At 41.5% G+C, this 18,700-nt stretch overlaps 1 protein-coding gene across 2 annotated transcripts in view; it reads right to left on the bottom strand.

The window, feature by feature from the left end:
* Positions 1-230: 230 nt before the first annotated feature.
* LOC125712374 (clathrin heavy chain 1-like) overlaps positions 231-18,700 on the bottom strand; it is a 31,650-nt gene continuing 13,180 nt past the window's right edge. The window contains exons 10-33 of one of the 2 annotated variants that reach the window (XM_048982337.1): positions 17,843-17,965; positions 17,593-17,730; positions 17,305-17,469; positions 17,037-17,217; positions 16,463-16,626; positions 15,928-16,053; positions 15,627-15,769; positions 15,194-15,428; positions 12,708-12,830; positions 12,474-12,619; positions 12,130-12,313; positions 11,841-12,033; positions 11,589-11,746; positions 11,334-11,498; positions 11,106-11,213; positions 10,836-11,003; positions 10,599-10,748; positions 8,001-8,132; positions 7,766-7,876; positions 7,403-7,573; positions 7,037-7,258; positions 5,844-5,864; positions 3,090-3,165; positions 231-1,193 (exon numbers count right to left, since the gene is read on the bottom strand). In XM_048982337.1, the coding sequence (XP_048838294.1) occupies positions 1,060-1,193; positions 3,090-3,165; positions 5,844-5,864; positions 7,037-7,258; positions 7,403-7,573; positions 7,766-7,876; positions 8,001-8,132; positions 10,599-10,748; positions 10,836-11,003; positions 11,106-11,213; positions 11,334-11,498; positions 11,589-11,746; positions 11,841-12,033; positions 12,130-12,313; positions 12,474-12,619; positions 12,708-12,830; positions 15,194-15,428; positions 15,627-15,769; positions 15,928-16,053; positions 16,463-16,626; positions 17,037-17,217; positions 17,305-17,469; positions 17,593-17,730; positions 17,843-17,965 (3,537 nt within the window). In that variant the 3' untranslated portion in view covers positions 231-1,059. The remainder of the gene's footprint in view (positions 1,194-3,089; positions 3,166-5,843; positions 5,865-7,036; positions 7,259-7,402; positions 7,574-7,765; positions 7,877-8,000; positions 8,133-10,598; positions 10,749-10,835; positions 11,004-11,105; positions 11,214-11,333; positions 11,499-11,588; positions 11,747-11,840; positions 12,034-12,129; positions 12,314-12,473; positions 12,620-12,707; positions 12,831-15,193; positions 15,429-15,626; positions 15,770-15,927; positions 16,054-16,462; positions 16,627-17,036; positions 17,218-17,304; positions 17,470-17,592; positions 17,731-17,842; positions 17,966-18,700) is intronic. The other variant, XM_048982338.1, reaches the window with a different exon arrangement.

Here is an 18,700-nt window from a genome sequence, read left to right as displayed (position 1 = left end):
GTACTTTTTGCATTATGCCCTGCCTCCTGCATGCTCTACCCAACTGCCACTCCAAATCTAAGCCAACCAGAGTATTTCTAGTAGTTGTGAACACATATGTGACAGACAATCTGTGGTTGTGTGCCATGTGTGAAAGGGCAACTCATGATCTCAATATCTGGACCCGAGTCTCAGGACAATGTCTGGAGTTCATGTGTGAAAACGGCTACACAAGCACACCATTGATCAAATTACTGCTATTATGTATGTTTATTTTCAGTTAGATCAGAATGAAAACTGCACAAACCAAACTGGCAGGACAAGCAAGGTTATCAGGCCTTAAAATTCCCTGTTCTGTACAGTCAACAGTGACCTTAAACATCACAACACCCAACACATGTAAACCTCAGCACAGATTAGGGATGAGTAAATACACACATTTCAGGAGAACAGACTCTTCCCTCCAGGAGGACAGAAATGGTGCCACAGATGAACACTGAATACTGGAATCATGAGCCATATGTGAAACATATGGGGCTATATAAACAAAAACAGAACTCAAAATGCACTTTATAATATTGGTTTGAATTTACAAGGACTCTAGTGCTACAGACCCATGTAGTACATACTGATATTATTGTTTGTACTTAGTCATAGAAGCCATAAACCAACTCATATGCTAAGGATACTGTAGCTTTTTACTGCATTTTACAGACTGAAGAAAGCTGCTTGCATACAAACACATACACACAAGAGATTCTACATTAATTTCTGAGTGCAAATCAGACGCCTTACAACAGACTTTAAATCAAGAGAACAAGAACCTGCAAGCCCCTTGTGAACATAAAGCTCCATTCTTCCTTAAAATTAAATCAAGAGAATTCTAGTAATACACTGGTAAAGGATGAAAGTGTTAAAACAACAGGCTGTCCAGTTTGTTTTCCTTCAGGAAAAAGAAATAAAATCAAGTTCAACAAAAAAAAAAAATGCTTGTTGTGCATTCCCCACTGCAAACAGAAGACCAGAATCGGCTGGTGAATAACTTAAGGAGATGGACTGATGGCTGGGAAGCAGAGAAGCCTACATGCCATAGCCAAAGCCAGGTTGGGGCTGTGTGGGGTGGCCGTAGCCTGCAGGTGCAGAGTATCCATAGCCGTAAGCCTGCTGTGGGACAGGCATGCTGGTTCCTGAAGTGAGCATCAGCTGAGCTGTCCCTGTAACGTCACATCACATTTGCATTTACTTACACACTGGCTCATACTGACAATGCCTATAACCGATTACTGGCAATTATACCACGGCTTTGGATAAAACTATTTTTTTCCTATTGGTTCAGAGATGTCATATGGGTATCGATTTTATTCAGGTAACGACAATCAAATATTAATATTTTAATTTTAATATAAAAATGTTTGTTACCTTTTGATTATAAAAGGCATTCAGCATAATTTTCCGTGGTTTGCAGAACACAAGCAACCTCTTGATGGCTTCTATGGTAACTTACTGGATTTGCCAGTTCCAGTGAGTAGCCTGACTAGATATTCTGCCCATATAGGGACTAGATTTTTAAGAGCACATTATTAAATGCTAACTGAAAAATTCTTCTAAAAAATTAAACTGGGACTAGTATATTCTATTTATTGTTCATTAGCCGTGGTATAAGTGGGATAAATCACGAGGAGATGTGTGATTATATGATAGCAATCAACTCCAACTTGGTCAGTGGCCTTCCACTTAATGTCGGGCCGGTGATCATTTTCATATAATTGCACACCTCGTCATGGTTTATACCTTACTATCCGATACAACTTTTTTGTTTAATGCTACCAAAGCTTTCTTGGGGACGGCTCCATTTAGGGCTGAACGATTTGGGGAAAATATATAATTGAGATTTTTTTGATGGATATTGTGATTTCATTTGCGATATTAGTTAAAAGTCAAGCTTCAGTTCAATATTCAATGGGTAAAAGATTTAAACATGAAACGCAACATTACCACATGAAATGCCATCAAAATATTAACTGGTCTATAGTCTAATGCAAGGATGAGAACTTAAGGATATGAACTGCTTCCAACATGTATTTATTACTTTTTTAATCCTTGTGTACAAACCTAGAGTCTTTAGTGAGGTAGCATATAGAAGTAACCTTAACTGTGTAAAACTTAATTGAATACCACATTCCTGAACACTACGCACAGTTTCTAAACAAACTGACCTTTTTACATTGTCATTTGAGGATGATAGCCATATGACTTACACCAAGTACTGTTTATCAGAAACAATTTACTATAAATTTAATACAAACTTGCTTTAAATCACTGTTTTATGGTCATTTTCTTGCCAAAAAAGTTCCCGGTTGCTAGCAACCCAAACATAGTGAAATATATTTTTAGATGAGCATTATAAGTGCTGAGTTTGCAAACAGCAGTTGACCACATTTTTACCCATAGTGAAGTAAGAGTGTTGTTTCGTGAATGTACACAAGGGCTACATTAGCAGAGAACAATGACACACAAAAAAAAATCACAAAAACTGTGACTGTGTTAATTTAAATAAAGTAATAAAAGAAATAAAACAATTCCAGTAAGAAAAAAAAACAATAGGAGTCTTGCAGCTAATGACGTTTGGGTCTCTAATAATGGGACCTTTCTGTAAACAATCTCTGACCATGAAATAGGTGGGTAATTCACTTCAGCAGCGGAATGGATATTTTTTCACTCCACAGGTTTCATTTGTTTGCTGTTTGTGGGCGTATACACAGTTGCCTTGGTCCACTTCTGATTGGTGAGCATGACTGTCACACAAGGAGGGCTGCGCGAATTTGTAAAACTATTCTCATGACAGTTTTAAACCTTGGGTCAGACGTGCAGTATAATGCGTATCCTAAATAGTAGCCTTAGCGAACTGCTAATCCCGCTTGATTAATCAAGTCTTGATTTTGATCTGAAATCGATAAATCGTTCAGCCCCAGCTCCATTCTTATCCATTCAAGAATGCAAAAACCTACTTGTCCTCAGAATCTTGTATAAATAAAAACTATCACTTAACTTCCTACGTTTCTCTGTTTTTATGAAAAAAAGTAAGTTATAACAAAGGAAGGAGTTCCTACCGTAAACAATGGGCTGGTTATCCGTAGCTTGCTCCTCTTCTTTCCTTAAAGACTCTGAGGCATCCAGTTGGTCCACCTAAAATTAGCAGCCAGAGAAATGAACAGGCAAACCCCCCGGCAGCTAATGCCAGCATGGACCTCCAAAGGGAGGCTCAGCCAACCCGTAGTTTTACTTTAAGATGGAGGCTGATAGGCGGGACCAATGTAGGCAAAAGACAATGCAAGTAGAGATACCGGAGAGAAAGGAGCTTCTTCACTTCACACCTTAATCTAGGAACTCATGATGCATAAGGAAAAGCCAAAAGCTTGCTTGAGAAACAGAAAATTTATTTTTGGGAGGGTGAAGAGTTGGGGGTGAAATAAAGTTGATGCCTGGCAATGGTCCCACCTTCAAGCCAAAACTTGGATTTAGCTTGTTACAGTAGTGAGATAAATAAGAAAGGAACCAAACCCATTTGTTAATAATTTGAATGTACAGATGCAATATCAAGGAGGAAAACATATGCTCTTCAAGTAATTCCTATATCATATTTTCACGTTCTCGAAATAAGTAACTCTTATTTACTTCCATAAAGGCAGCTAAAATCAAACAAATTTAAGATTCTTAATGATTTAAGAATGGGATGCTTTCATACCCAAATCTCAAAGTATAACGATATTCTCTAAGAACCTCCTCAATCTGCCCAATTAAAACATTTATCATTTGATGTCCTACAAATGTGTAAGCTTTGTAAAAGCTGGGCAACAGATTTTCCAGGTTTGGAAGAGGTGCCAAATTAGTCAAGCGAGGCCATTTAAAGGGCATCAGAGTCAATTTCAAACCTAAATCAAATGCTTGTAATCTGAAATCAGTGCATTAAATACTTTACATTGAATCCTAGAAACTGGGTTTAGTTCCCTCCATATTTTGTTAAACAAATTACTGTTTTGTTAAAAAAAAAGGGTCTATTGCAAGTACTTGAACAAAGTGACAGTTTACTTTAGGGGAAAGTCATGCTAGTTTTCTTAAGAGTACAAAATCAGTGCATAAGTAAAAGGTGGGAGTACCAAGGCAGGGACAGCAAGGCCACAGGGAGGTTATACAAGCAGTCAGGCCCTACGAGAAGCATGTACAGCCAAGAGCAATGTCACCTACTGTCTAAACAGGCACTACTGCTACAAAGAGGTTAATACATGCTACTTCAACACCAAACGAACATGTACGTACTATAGGTGTGCTACCTGCTTTTAACATGTGCACATTCAGCCTAACAAAAACCAGATTTCACTTTCTCAGCCCTTTCATTATTAAACTGGTCCAAAGAATGAATGAATGAATAGGTGATCTGTGAAACTACAAAACATCTGAAGAGATCTGAAATAGTCTGCGCACATGAACTAAGTTTTGCAGGTTCATCCATTTCACTTGTATACTTTAGTTATTTACATAACCAATGGAGACTATGTACCTGGGCACATATGTGACCGATCCACGTCCGATACTTATCTAGTTTTTGGCAGTTTCTAAAACAATAGATTTAACATGAAATAGGAGCTATTTGTACAATCAATCGCAAGACAGCTCCTTCCCATTTTAGATGTGCTTTTTGCAACATTCAAGCTTCTAACAGCAACTAGTAGCACAGCGATTTACAATCTTTGTAAAAACAAAGTTCTGAAAGGTGGGAGTTGCTTTTAGCAGAAAATGCCATTAAACAAAGCACACACAATTGTGCGAGACAATGTGACAAATACGAAAAAAGCGGTGGATGACTTGAGTCACTTCCTTGGGCTGTTTGCCCACTCGGTGTAGTGGTACAGCAGGGACTGCTATCACAGCGAAATGTGACGCTCTTGCCAGTAGGGGAAAAATTGGGGGGCATTTTAAATATTCGCCACTTCTGTATCCTTGCTTGGAAGATATTCATATTAAACTGCAAAATGCCTCAAAAACGCTTAAAGCAAGATGTACAAACGAGGTAGTACAGTATGTTATGTATGTTCGTAGTAGCTTAAAGATTTTTTGAAATACAGTTTTTCATTTGTATTTACTAGTTTTACTATATTACTTATAATATTATTATATTACTAATTTTATCTATTAAAATAAAAAGAGATCTTGTATTGGAATCGGCAGTTGTGTATCAGAATTGGATTGGAACTGAAAAAAACGTGGATTGGCCCATCCCTGCTCCTGAGTGTTTGGGTGAGGCGGAGGAGTGAAGTATGACAAACTGTAAACCACTACCAGGCTGACCTGCAGTTCTCCTTCTCTCATGCTACAGAATGGCAGAATATACTACAGGCGTCTCAAACCCATCTCCCGAAGAGCCTTCTCCCAGGTAGTTAGAAACACTGCCCTGAACCTTCTGTCTTAAGGGGAACCACCTGTTGCTCAGTCACTTACAGAGATCTACTGCCAATAACGCACCAATGAGGAAGAGGACATTTAAAGACATTATTCAGATCCCAAATATCTTTTTCCCCATTGAATAAGTGACTGGCTTAGATTGTCATTGGTCATCATGTCGCGACATGATTTCCCTCTAAGAAATGGGTGATCATCTCTATGACAACCTGGATGGGAGCTCTCTGGGTGCAAAGCGGGAGGCCTGTGTGCTACAGGAGAGTACAATCTCCCAATACTGTCTGGTCAGTGACAGGCTTGTTTGAAAGCAGCAATGTGGCATGGGAGGGACAACATGCAGATTCCCAAGGTGTCACTCATCTGCACTAAAGGAACAACTAGAACTGAAAAAAAAAATCAGCTTTCACCTTTTCCTTAATTGCATCGACCTGAAAAGGAATTCAAGAGTTGCAGCTTAGAAAAAAAAATCCCCAAAAAAAATGAAATAAAATATAAAAAGCAGGCACAGACAGTAAACAGATGGAAAAGAAAAAAATAATGCAAGAAACAACACAAAATGCCAGGGCAGTCAAGACAGTGGCTTGTTCTATTAATGCAGCCAGGCCTTTCAATATGGCGAAGCTATGCATGCTGATAGCAAAGTGGCCATTACTATTTGGCTGTTAAAAATAAACAGCCCCCCCTTACTTGAGCTCAAGACACAAATGCATATTATATGAGGCTGAGACTGTGCCTTACTCACTCCATTCAGGAGTCTTCAATATCCTGAAAATTACTCCCAGCATGCACTAGTGTTTGTCCATAATGACCAGCCTCAGGTTCAGTTTTTTGTGAGCAGGTACTTATTACTGTATATTGTAACTAGTTAGAAAGTCCAGGTAGAAAATCTGGCAGCTCAAAGCTGATAAACTGATCAAATTGGTTAATAATGTCTGACACCGTTTAGTATCTAGGCTTCAAAGAAAGTCATTAGTTCTGACTTTATTTTTGTGTTTTTCTTTTTTTGCACATGGACCAAAGGAAGAAATTATGAAACTATCATTGATTCCATAACCCAACTGCACCTATAAATTTCAGTTCCAAATGCAGAATGATGAACCAATTTGTGGCTTTTACAATGATCCATAACTGTAATGAGCTACCACCACAATTGCATGGGAAAGTACTGATAAGCAAACAAACAGCATGATTAAACACTGCAAGCAGGTAGCTTAGCTGTGTTTCACAGGCTATTTGAGCAGGGGAGGATGCCGAGTGCAGGAATGGGGGCTATGATGATGGACGGACAGGCTGCAGTAAACTCTGCAGGGTCAGAGAGCAGCAGCGCAGCAGCCGAAGCTGTCACCCTGATGGTCCGCCCCACTTCAAGCCATAAAACACCGCTAGCTCTCCATATTAGCTCAGCGGTAAGTTCCCAATAAGGTCCAGGAAGAGGAGCAAGTGTAGAGTACTGATGATTGTGTCATTTCATTTCTGTTTGATTTAGGAAAATCTTTAAATCCCTGCAGCTCTAACTGGGGGCAAGAGCCTGTTTTGGTTAGATTTCCCCGAATCAGAAGGTGACCTGCACACTAGCTCATGCAAGCCTGCTGATCCTTACCTTGGTCAGATACTCCCTCATGACCTGAATGAAATAAGGCATGGAGAAGTCCATGATATTATGCCTCCAGGCGGTCTCCAGGACCACGTCGGGCCGTAACAGATCATAGCAGGTAAAGAGGCAGGCAGCAAAGCACTCCTTCTTATCCTCCTGCAGGAACCACTGGAAAAGCTCTTCTGCCACCTCTATGTCCTTGGACTCTGCAGCGTATTGCATCGCATCCTGAGTTGACCAGAAAAGCACAGAGATTGCACATGAGTCCAGATTCACTGCTGAGAAAACCTTTCAATGCAGAGGAGGAGTCTATGAGATACATTTCCATTTGTCTGAATTAATAACTGACTGGGTTCTCAAGGAGTTTGTGACCTTGTACAACTGGTCCTTTTTGCAGAGCTCAATACTCTGCTTCCAACGATTGTTGCCTTTAAAGAGGTAGGCTGCAATTCTTCGGAACTCAATAAGCTCGTGCTTTTCTAGGCTCTGAGCTAGTGAGATGTTATCGAAGTTGTCGTAGGCATCTATGGATGTGCGCAGAGCCTGCAAAGAGAGAATACTGTTTTTTTCTGGAACATAAATTCAGACAGCTTAGGTGCTTTGAAAAGGGCAAAGCACAGAACTCATACTTAGTACATAATAAAATTCAGAACAAAATATTAATACATTATGTATCCATGGAAACCTTCTGGCGAATTCATATCATTTAAAAGACATCTCGCAAAACCTCCTTACCTGAAAGTCTTCTTCTATGATGAGAAGGTTGTTCAGTGCTTCATTGACTGACTTGTTGTTGTGGTTTTGTACAGATCTCAGATAAATTTTAACAAGTGGAATCTGCTTCATCTAAGAGGAAAGAATGTGGGAAGTGAACATAATTATAGTTATGCTGACGATAGTAAAGCAAATGTTAATTACTGTACTGGAGGTAGACAAAGTTAAAAATTCATAAAGTATAAGGATCGGCAACCTTTGAAAAGAAGTTCACAGCCCGTGTGTGGTCCAGCCGGGGTGACAGAACAACGAGCAGGTCGTTTAGTAACAGGGGCTTGAAGTCCAAATAGAACTGGATGGCTTTGTAATACAACTCCACATTTGCAACCTACAAATGGCAGCAGAAAAAAGAAAACGGTTATGAAGAAGGAACGTCCGAATGTCACCAGTGGCAGTAAACACTTATTACAGATGCACTATGGAGTCCAATCTCACCAATGTCTTGGTAAGACAGCTACTTGACACAAGGCCGCAAATAACTATAGGGCATTACTGACACAGAGTTTACAGTAGCCTGGAAGACTTAATAATAATACCTCTGAAAAGCAAACCACGGAATAATGGATTCTAGTTAACCTGCACAACCACTTCTCTTGCTTCTCCCTTCTAACAGTCCTCAGCACCTTGTCCTACTTGTATGCTATTGCAGGGTTTCTCAAGCAGTGGGCTATGGAAGCAGGGAAATGCAGTTCGGTCCGTAATGGGCTGCTGCACGGATGCAAACCTGATCGCTGCCTAGCCCTGTCAGTAAGGAACAATGCTTGATAGCACAAATCAGCTTATGACATCACAGAAATAAACACAATTCCAACCAATCATATGGCAGTCTATTAAGAACGGACAACCTATGCACAGCAAGGTTGGTTGAGTTGGCGGAGCACATATGAAAAGTTTTGGTAATATCATGGAAGAAAAATGTACTGCCTCACAAGAATCTTGAAGGGTCAATGAAGAAGGCGACAGCCCAACAGCCACAACATCTTTTTAAGAAGATGATACTGGGGATAAACAATGTAAAAACGGTCTGTCACGCCCGGCTCGTACAATTCTCGTGTGTGCCACGCCCCCCTGATTATCCACGTGTGCTTCCCCGATTGTACCCAGCTGTGTCCGATTATTTTCGCCCAGTCCTGTCTATTTCAGTCCATGTCTTAACTTCGTTCCTGGTCCGTCATTGATGTTAGTCGATGTTCGAGCTACTGTTTTGTCCTGCCCGTCCCGTACCTAATAAATCCCCAGTTTAACCCTTGCTTTGCCTGCCTGCCTGCTCCTTGTTCGCTCGCCTACCAGCACGATCACCACGCATCGTGACAGTCTGTGCTGTGACTGTAGTTTTTCGCAGTTTAAAGTCTGACATGCAATAGGCTGGTTCTGGGTACTGTAAACTCTGCCGAAAACGAATCCAAATTAACAATGGAAATACTACCAAGTTTATTCACCACTTGAAGCACTGCCATGTAGTTGAACATGCAGATGAAGTGTTTACAATCGCAAACACCAGCAATTCGGGTTTCCACTTTCAATTAATAGCAATACGGGACAAATCGTGCTCTGTAATGGTTAAAAATGGGACACAGCATTTAATTTTTCATTCCAGGACGGGCGACAATTCTACCAGCAATATCAAACCCATTCACTGTAATGAAGAGCAGGCAGCCAGAGAAACAAACTGCACTGTCTGCGTGGTATTATACTCTATGTCAATTATTATTTTTTACTTTTGTAAGATTTCTTTATTAAAATTCCATTCATCTTTTCGCCTATTTAAATGTGCAGCATTTATGGGCAATTCTAAGGGAATCTTACGGAAAAATGGAGCCTCTAAGTAAAGTAATAATGTCTTCTATTATATACTGATAATCAACGATATCTGGAATTAAATAGCGTTTCTCTGATCTGGGGAAAAAAATTATGTATTATGTGTTAAATCTGACGAGAGAAAATACATGGTTTGGAAAGTTGAGAAACCCTGTGTTATTGTATATTGTATGTGTATTACATGTATACATATAAAATTATTTTCCTCATTTTTCTGTTACTTGCTATTTACTGATCTTTATAGTCACATGTTGTCTGCAGGGAGGTACACAAACAAGTATATATATATATATATATATATATATATATATATATATATATATATATATATATATAAATAAATATAAAACAAACCTTTTGAATCCTTGTACCCAGTATAGCAGTGATTCCCAACCGGGGGTACGCGTACCCCTAGTGGTACGCGAGCACATTACAGGGGGTACGTGGAAAAAATGTTTATATTTAATTTCCCTGATGATGGGTAAATATTATCAGCCATTCCATTAGCTGTGCCCTGGTATAGAAAGAAAATCTATCTGGGATGTGTTGCTTAATGAATTAAATGTTCAAGTTATGGAGATTTAATAAAATGTTTTAAATTTGATAATCAGTTGTACGTTCTACTTTTATTGAATCATCAACACATTTGACAAAGGGGGTACTTGTGGTATGAGAAAATCTCTCAGGGGGTACACAATTCAAAAAAGGTTGGGAAACACTGCAGTATAGTAATGCATTTTCTCTTATTTGTTGTTATTTCTCATCATCTGCTGTACTTACTGTTTTGGATCTGACATTGTGGTCTGCAGGAAGACTAAGTACAACCAATTATTCTAATCAGGGTTTCGGGAAGGACTGGAGTCCATCCCAGGCAACAGACAACAAGGTGAATGCTGAATGTGATGCCGGTTTCATCTCTGAGTACATGCATGCACACACACTGTACTACGTACACATTTCCTAGTTTCATGGTTACCTTTGTGACAATGTCCTTGAATTGCCCTTCCTTCCAAGCATCTGTTGGATGGTTCATCATAGTGATGATTGCATTGTCATATTCCTCATACTTGTCATATAGGAAAACAAGCTCTGCCCACAGATGGGCCTGTTCAGCAGCCCTGAGAACCTGCAGAGGAGAGACACATTTCCACATCCTGAAGATGTTCTTGATGTTCTGAAGATGCTGGAAATCTATGCCTCCCATTCACCATACCTTTGGAATGTTGACCCTGGACCAGAAAAGTTCCAGGTGTTCTCTCATCTTTTGTGGTTTAAACTTGGAGTAGAGAATTGCCAGCTCTGTGAACATGCCCATGTGGGCCCTTTCCAGTCCCAGTGCTGCTTCCAGCATAGTGATTAGCTCCTCGAAATAGCCACGGTCCTGTAGGAGGAGTGAAGGGGTCAGCCATTCAGCACAAATCAATCGCTACTTTGGCACCCTTGACTTATGAATCTTTTAACTTTATCCCGCATTAACTCTAACCTGATAGTAATTGATGAGCTCCTCCAGCTCATCAGCATGAACAACGATGTGCAGGCCACACATCTGGGCCAGGCGGAACTCCTTTCCATCCACACAGGCAAAGCATACCTAAATAAGACGGAAAGGAGCCAATACAGCCATAGTTTGAAACATCATCACGTTTAAATGATCATTTTAGGCCTGCATCATTTGGACAGACAATGTAAAGCCAGACAAACAAAACCCAACCTCCTTCCAGGTGCGTGTACTGTTGGCCTTACGGGCTCCATCCACAGCAGCCTGGAATTCTCCCAGATGAACCAAAGTAGAGGCCAAACGACCAAAGTTGGAGACGTTGTTGTACAGTAGCTTTGCTGCGTCATACATTTTCTCATCATAGCATCGATCACCAACCTTTGGACAGAAACAAGAACATCCAAACATAATAAAATGACTGACTGACCTCATTAACAATGGGCAGGGTAGACAGCAGGCAATACATACTTGCTGGATGTGAGCGTTGTTGGGCCCATTAATGAACTCCTCAAGCTCAGCCAGGCGATTGGTTTTTGCAAGAGCAAAGATCAGCTCAGTCTCTACGTAGGATTCCCGTGCTTTCTTCCTAGCCATCATCAGGAACTTCACCAGATCCTCCCAGTTCCCTGGTTAAAAAAAATAAATGTCCATAGAGATAAGGCCGGATTTTTACTATGACCTGCAATCCAATCAGGCAGCTCCTGCCAGTGGGATTCTTACCACTTTGATTTGCTGCCTGCACCACCTCCATATATGCTGATGGATCATCTGCCTTGATATAAGAGTCAATGGCCTCCTTCACCAGGCCCTTCAGTAGCTGAGCCTTGCCTAGCTGGCTCCATACCGCTGGCTCATTGCAACGCTCGGCAAATTCATAGGCCCGGTCAAGGTTGCCAATGTGCTCAATAAGAACCTACAATATGCAAAAACATGTGCGGTGTACTGAAGGCTAATGACAACCAGACCATTCTAAACCAGTACGATGAGTGACTAACACAGTTCATCTAACCTGAACAGCTGAAGTGTTGACGTCAAACTTCCTGAAGATAGCAAAGGCCTCCTCAAAGAGCTCATTGCTAATGGCTATGTTGGCGATGTCAGGCGCATCATAGTTATCCAGCCGGTTAATGTACTCCATCACCCGAGTGCGGTCTGCTTTGATGGCTGTGAGGATTAGGAGGTTCTGTAGGTTCCTGAAAATGAATCAGCTCTGCTTTAGGCTAAACATTATTTGGCCGTGCTTTCAATACCAAATCTATTGCTCACCTAAAACATCTACATTTACTTCAGCTGTCTTGTTCAAGGCACAGAAACAGGCAAACTTGTTACTTGATTATCCTTAAATCTTATTACCTGTGTTCACTAAAAACGGAATTGTCCAAAACAATCTTTTCCAGAAGTTCAATCAGTTCATTAGGAAGGTCGGCTGTCATAAAGGCTTTCACAGTGACAGACACCTCTTCAGGGTCCTGAGTCTCAGACAGGGCAGTCTGCACAACCTGCAAATAGAAAATAGCTTAAGTTTGAACATGTTAGTATACGAGTGCTTAAATCAGTAAGTACTAGTCTATTCCTATTTCTCCCCACCTGGTCTATCAAAGGCCTCCGGTATGGATTAGACTCCAGGAGCACGCTACCCCAAAGTTCGGGGTCTTTACGCCGAACCAGGTAACGTGACAGACTCTTAAAGAGGGAGTTCTCGTTGCAGACCTACAATGGTACAAAACAGGAAAAACAAGGAATTCTCGTTTTGAGCATTAATTGGAAAAGTGAACAAATAAACCAATATTACATTAATTATTAGGACTTGTATAGAGATCTGATCACATTTTCTGAGCATTTAATGCTAGTATCAATACAGAATTGGCTATAAATTTTAATGTCAGTTATGATTTTGGCTTCCAGTAGGGCTGGGTGGTATATCGGGAATTTAAGGTTGTTTCTATTTCAAAATTTCTGTTTCCATCTTGCGGAAGGGCTTTTTCTTCTCCCTCACTGTCTGCTGCAGGCTCCACTATTCTGCTCTGCTAACCGCACTCCCACTAGTGTGCATACGTGCTGTGACGGGGCTAACCCCACTCCCACTAGTGTGCATGCTTGCTGTGACGGGGCTAACCCCACTCCCACTAGTGTGCATGCTTGCTGTGACGGGGCTAACCCCACTCCCACTAGTGTGCATACTTGCTGTGACGGGGCTAACCCCACTCCCTCTAGTGTGCATACTTGCTGTGACGGGGCTAACCCCACTCCCACTAGTGTGCATACTTGCTGTGACGGGGCTAACCCCACTCCCACTAGTGTGCACGCTTGCTGTGACGGGGCTAACCCCACTCCCACTAGTGTGCACACTTGCTGTGACGGGGCTAACCCCACTCCCACTAGTGTGCACGCTTGCTGTGACGGAGCTAACCCCACTCCCACTAGTGTGCACGCTTGCTGTGACGGGGCTAACCCCACTCCCACTAGTGTGCATACTTGCTGTGACGGGGCTAACCCCACTCCCACTAGTGTGCATGCTTGCTGTGACGGGGCTAACCCCACTCCCACTAGTGTGCATACTTGCTGTGACGGAGCTAATCCCACTCCCACTAGTGTGCATACTTGCTGTGACGGGGCTAACCCCACTCCCACTAGTGTGCATACTTGCTGTGACGGAGCTAATCCCACTCCCACTAGTGTGCATACTTGCTGTGACGGGGCTAACCCCACTCCCACTAGTGTGCATACTTGCTGTGACGGGGCTAACCCCACTCCCACTAGTGTGCATACTTGCTGTGACGGGGCTAACCCCACTCCCACTAGTGTGCATACTTGCTGTGACGGGGCTAACCCCACTCCCACTAGTACGCACGCATGTTGTGACGGGGCTAACCCCACTCCCACTAGTGTGCACGCTTGCTGTGACGGGACTAACCCCACTCCCACTATTGTGCACGCTTGCTGTGACAGGACTAACCCCACTCCCACTAGTGTGACCTTTTATAACATTTTTATATTTGTGTTGTAGGCTGCACTTTCATAAAATTTGAAACATTTTTGCAGAACAGTTAGACCTGACAGTTTTGGTTTACATTCAAATACTTTGTTGATATTTGTATTGGGGGTGGCATAGTGGTGCACTGGTGCCTCACACCTCTGGTTTGAGTCTCCACCAGGGTTCCATGTGTGCGGAGTTTGCATTTTCTCCCCGTGTTGTTGTGGGGTTTCCTCCAGGTACTCTGGTTTCCTCCCACAGACCAAAAACATACTGAGGCTAATTGAAGTTACCAAAGTGCCTGTAGGGGTGTGGGTGTGTATGTGTGTGTGTGTTTGTATGTGGTCTGCGATGGGTTGGCGCCACATCCTGGGTTGCTCCCTCCCTTGATCCCATAGGCTCCAGGCCCCCTGTGACACTGAATAGGACAAGCGGCTTCAAAAAATGGATGGATGGGCATTGGTGTTGTGTTACTGAATGCATTTTCAGATACTGTAGACCTGTTAATTATATATGTTAATTTGTTGTGAACTTTATTTTCTTGAAGTGTTTTTGTGACATCCAATATTGCTTTGACTTACAACTGAATTTTTTTCCCCACTTAAAAAAAAAAAACATTGAGATATATATGGTACATCGCCATTCAGCTAATATATATTGCGATATAACTTTTTGTCCATATTGCCCAGCCCTAGCTTCCAGTGACCATCAAAACAAAAATAAATCAAGATAAAAGGAAGATAGTGCTGCATTTCATTTTGCAATGATGTTCTGGTTCTGTCCCGATTTGTGTTATAAATCCAGAGAAATCTAGCCCCTTTTTTCTTTGTTTCTCGGTTGAATTAAGGAAATTAAGAAACTAAGAAAATCCACTGTTAAAAATACAAGTTTTTAACTTCAATAAATGCATATTTCCAAAGTGAATAAGTAATCACTTCAAAAAACTGATCTCAATATCAACCAAAATAATCATGGTTTTAATTTTCACCATAACTGAGCAGACAAACTATATACGTGTTCAGACGTTGCAGAGAAACACTCAACGTCTTTAAGACTATGTCAGTAGTGTAGCTGATTGCATTGTGCTTAATTGACTCACGTGAATGAGCTCCTGGTCACACTGTCCCCTCTCATAGGCAACACAGGCCAGGTGGGGGTCCCTTTTCTCACAGTACTTGCCCACCACTCGGCTGTCATAGTAGGGATTCTCCTTCAGAAAGCGTTCGGGATTGTTGTTGCTGTCAATGTAAATTTTAGCTAGAGCATTGTGTGTTGCAGGCTCTTCACAGCCCTCATGGATGCGAGCTTCCAGCCAGGGTAGCAGCAGTTTTAGCCTGGAAAGTACATGATAGCAAACATATGAAGTATTATTCATTTTCTGCAACAACCACAACTTTCCACAAGAGGGCAGTGTCAAAATAATATAAATTGGGAATATGCAGAACATCCAGTTTGGATACATCTGACACGAAAGATGTATAGCACCAAGATGCAAATACTGCAGAATCCTCACTAGAGGTAACTGCACATACCGGTTTCTCTTTTCAACCTCAGCTACCAGCTCGTCGGTGGAGAACTGGCCCCTCACCACCATAATGAGGTTCTTGATGACATCCTCAGAGCAATCCACATCCAGCAGCCCTCCGATCACCACAGGCAGGCGACTTGGATTTACCTGGAACCAGTCAAGCAAATAAACTATGAACCTACCTATATGTCAAAATGATTAAATAAATAAACTTTCAGTTTCTTTGTCTCTATGGGCAGTTTATAGCATTTTGCTTGAATGCATGAAAACATCAGGTTAAAACTACAAGAGGAAATAGCAGATACCTTCTGCACGTATATCTCGATGTATTTCTGCAGGCTGTTGCGGTAGAGGTAAAGGACCAGGTCATGGACAAAGTCAAATCGGTCACACACGATTATCAAGGGGAGCTGGTCAGTTAGCTTTGCCTCCTGAAGAACAAAAAAAACAGAAAGTAAAGTAAAATGAACTAGAATTATTTTGAACAAATCATTTATTTGAATAGTGTCCTAGTTTAGAACCAATTGGTATATCAGTCTTGTGTAAAACGGCAAATGTAATCAAATACTGCGAGATTGTAATATACACTTACTGCAGAGAAATTAAAATTAATAGTAAGTTTACTCTAGTTAAATTATTTCTAGGGCTAAGCAATATGCCTCTGATAAATACACATAATTATCGTTTTACACGTTTCTTCACGTAGACGGGAATCTTTACTCAATTTAGAGCAACACAACCACCCTGAAGCAAAGTATGGAAATGCCAGTCAGCGTACTGTACTATCATGCAAACAGTTTTGCAAATGAGATGAAAGACAGGAAAATGAATGCCTATCACCTTTAGGAAGTTCTTCACACGCTCGGCATCATAACAGTTGCTCTCCCGACAGATCCGTTCCACCTCCTTGATTTGGCCAGTTTTGCATGCGGCTTGGATGTACTTGAAGTGAACTTCTGGGTCTTGGCTGAAATTCACAATAGACCCCAAGAAATAGAATAGCCCTGAAACACAATCAATGGGCTCAAGTTTAGAGACAAGTTGCACAAAGGGTCTCATTTGTTGTATGTGAATGTGGCACAGAATCTCCCTGCATAAAAGTGCAGTGTGTTTTAATTCACATTACATGCACACTCTCTCTCTCACACACACACACACACACACACACACACACACACACACACACACACATTATATATATACACATATAGAGACTGTGTGTGTATTTGTCTGCGTATATAATAAAATGTGAAATAAAACACACTGCCCTCAAGGAATATATAAAGGACAGGCAGTAGATCCACTAAAATATGTATTTCCTATACATATATATCTCCATTCATCTATCAATCATACATACATTGTTCATACATAATTTATATATATAAAATTCAACCAGGGTGGATAATCATACCCTCGAAGCTCTTAAAGGACTCAAAAAGGTCCGTGAGTGCCTGCGTGCCAAGCTGCTCATGGTACTTGGAGGCCACCTGGACACAGATCTGCAGGTTCTGACGGATATTGGCTGAGAGCATGGCCTTCAAACACTCGACGGAATCCTCAACTGACAAGGAGCCAAAGTAGTTCACCAGCCACTAGGAAGAAAAGGGGAGGGGAGGGGGTCATGAGCAGGGTGGGACTGGTAGACATGAACATGGGCATGATGGTGGCTTGGCGCCCACCTCAGGGTTGAGCAGATGGGTGTGGACGACTGCCCTCTTGATGTCATACAGGTCGGTGTAGTGCTCCAGGGCACGTTGCAGGAGCCCTGACTTTTCACACAGCTGAGCCACATGGGCGCGGTCATAGTGTGTGAACATCTGGTTCCCGAGGATGGCATCAGCAACCTAAGTGACACAAATCAACAAGACTACATCAAAGGCATTTTCAAGAAACACAAAGTCCTACAGCAGTTCACACTAGGAAACCTTCAGACAGGTCTCAGACATGTCAGTATAATGACTAGATACCTGTGGAGCATGCATCAGGTTCATCTCCAGAAGGCGGGTTTGCAGGGGTCCCTCAGTGGGACGGTTATTCTTCAGAGCATCCAGCAGGAAGGAGGTACACTGCTGGATTAAGTTGTATTCCATAAACACGTCCACTATCTGCAAGCATGAGGAGGGAAGAGCAACAAACATGAAGAACATCACTTTATTTCTTCATTCCTAGCATAAGATTTTATTAACGTTATGGTGGGAAGGCCCTAAAAGAGCTGACCTGCGTGATGTCAGCCAGTGGCTCCTCATCCTGAACCAGCATCTGAGAGAACTGCAGGCCTTGCTCTGGGCTGATACGCATCACGTTACGCAGCAGAAAGATCCAGTCAGGAGTGTATCCCACCTGCGTCAGCAAACAAACGGTGATGATATATGACCTCCAGCATCCCTTCTCTGCAAATCCCCAAAATGAAACATTGGCTTTAATGGGCTTTAAAAATCCCACGGAAAGAAATTATGGGTTTTAGGGGGCAAAACTCTCATACTTCCAGGTAGCACGCTCTCACGTTAATGTGTTGCAGGCAGATGCACAAAGTAGCAATGCTGGCATTTCCAAAATACAGCATGACAAGAGAAGGCGGATTTCTATTCATAGAGGAAGCATTATCTGATTATCTGTGCTATGGTGATGACCTTTGCACTAAAATGCGTTTATGAAATTTGCCCATTTTGTAGCACAGAATGGTCTCTCTAATGGTTAAGATAACCTTTGTTCTATGATGCTTCTATGATCCTCTCTTTTGTAGCACAAAATAGTCATTGTTTTTGCTAGCTATGGTAGCAATGATCAAGCAATGAGGTAGCTACCTAGCTAGCTAAGTAAAAAGAAATATTGGGTAAAAATGCTCTTCTGATATTTGTCATTTATCAAGATAATCAGCATCAGTCCTACGTCAATATTCGCTGATATTACCAGCCAATATTCATACTTTTTCCAATATTGAAAGTTAGCCGCACTAGAGCTAAAAACACAACTATTAAAATAACGGAGAAGATGCATTAGACGATCAGCCATTTTCCTTAGTGGAGGACAAGAGATTTTGTTGTCTTATATTTATTTATATTTTTCATTAATAAA

The sequence above is a fragment of the Brienomyrus brachyistius genome, chromosome 17, assembly GCF_023856365.1.
Source record: "Brienomyrus brachyistius isolate T26 chromosome 17, BBRACH_0.4, whole genome shotgun sequence".
Lineage (NCBI taxonomy): Eukaryota > Metazoa > Chordata > Actinopteri > Osteoglossiformes > Mormyridae > Brienomyrus > Brienomyrus brachyistius.
This window is presented reverse-complemented; position numbering and strand designations above follow the sequence as displayed.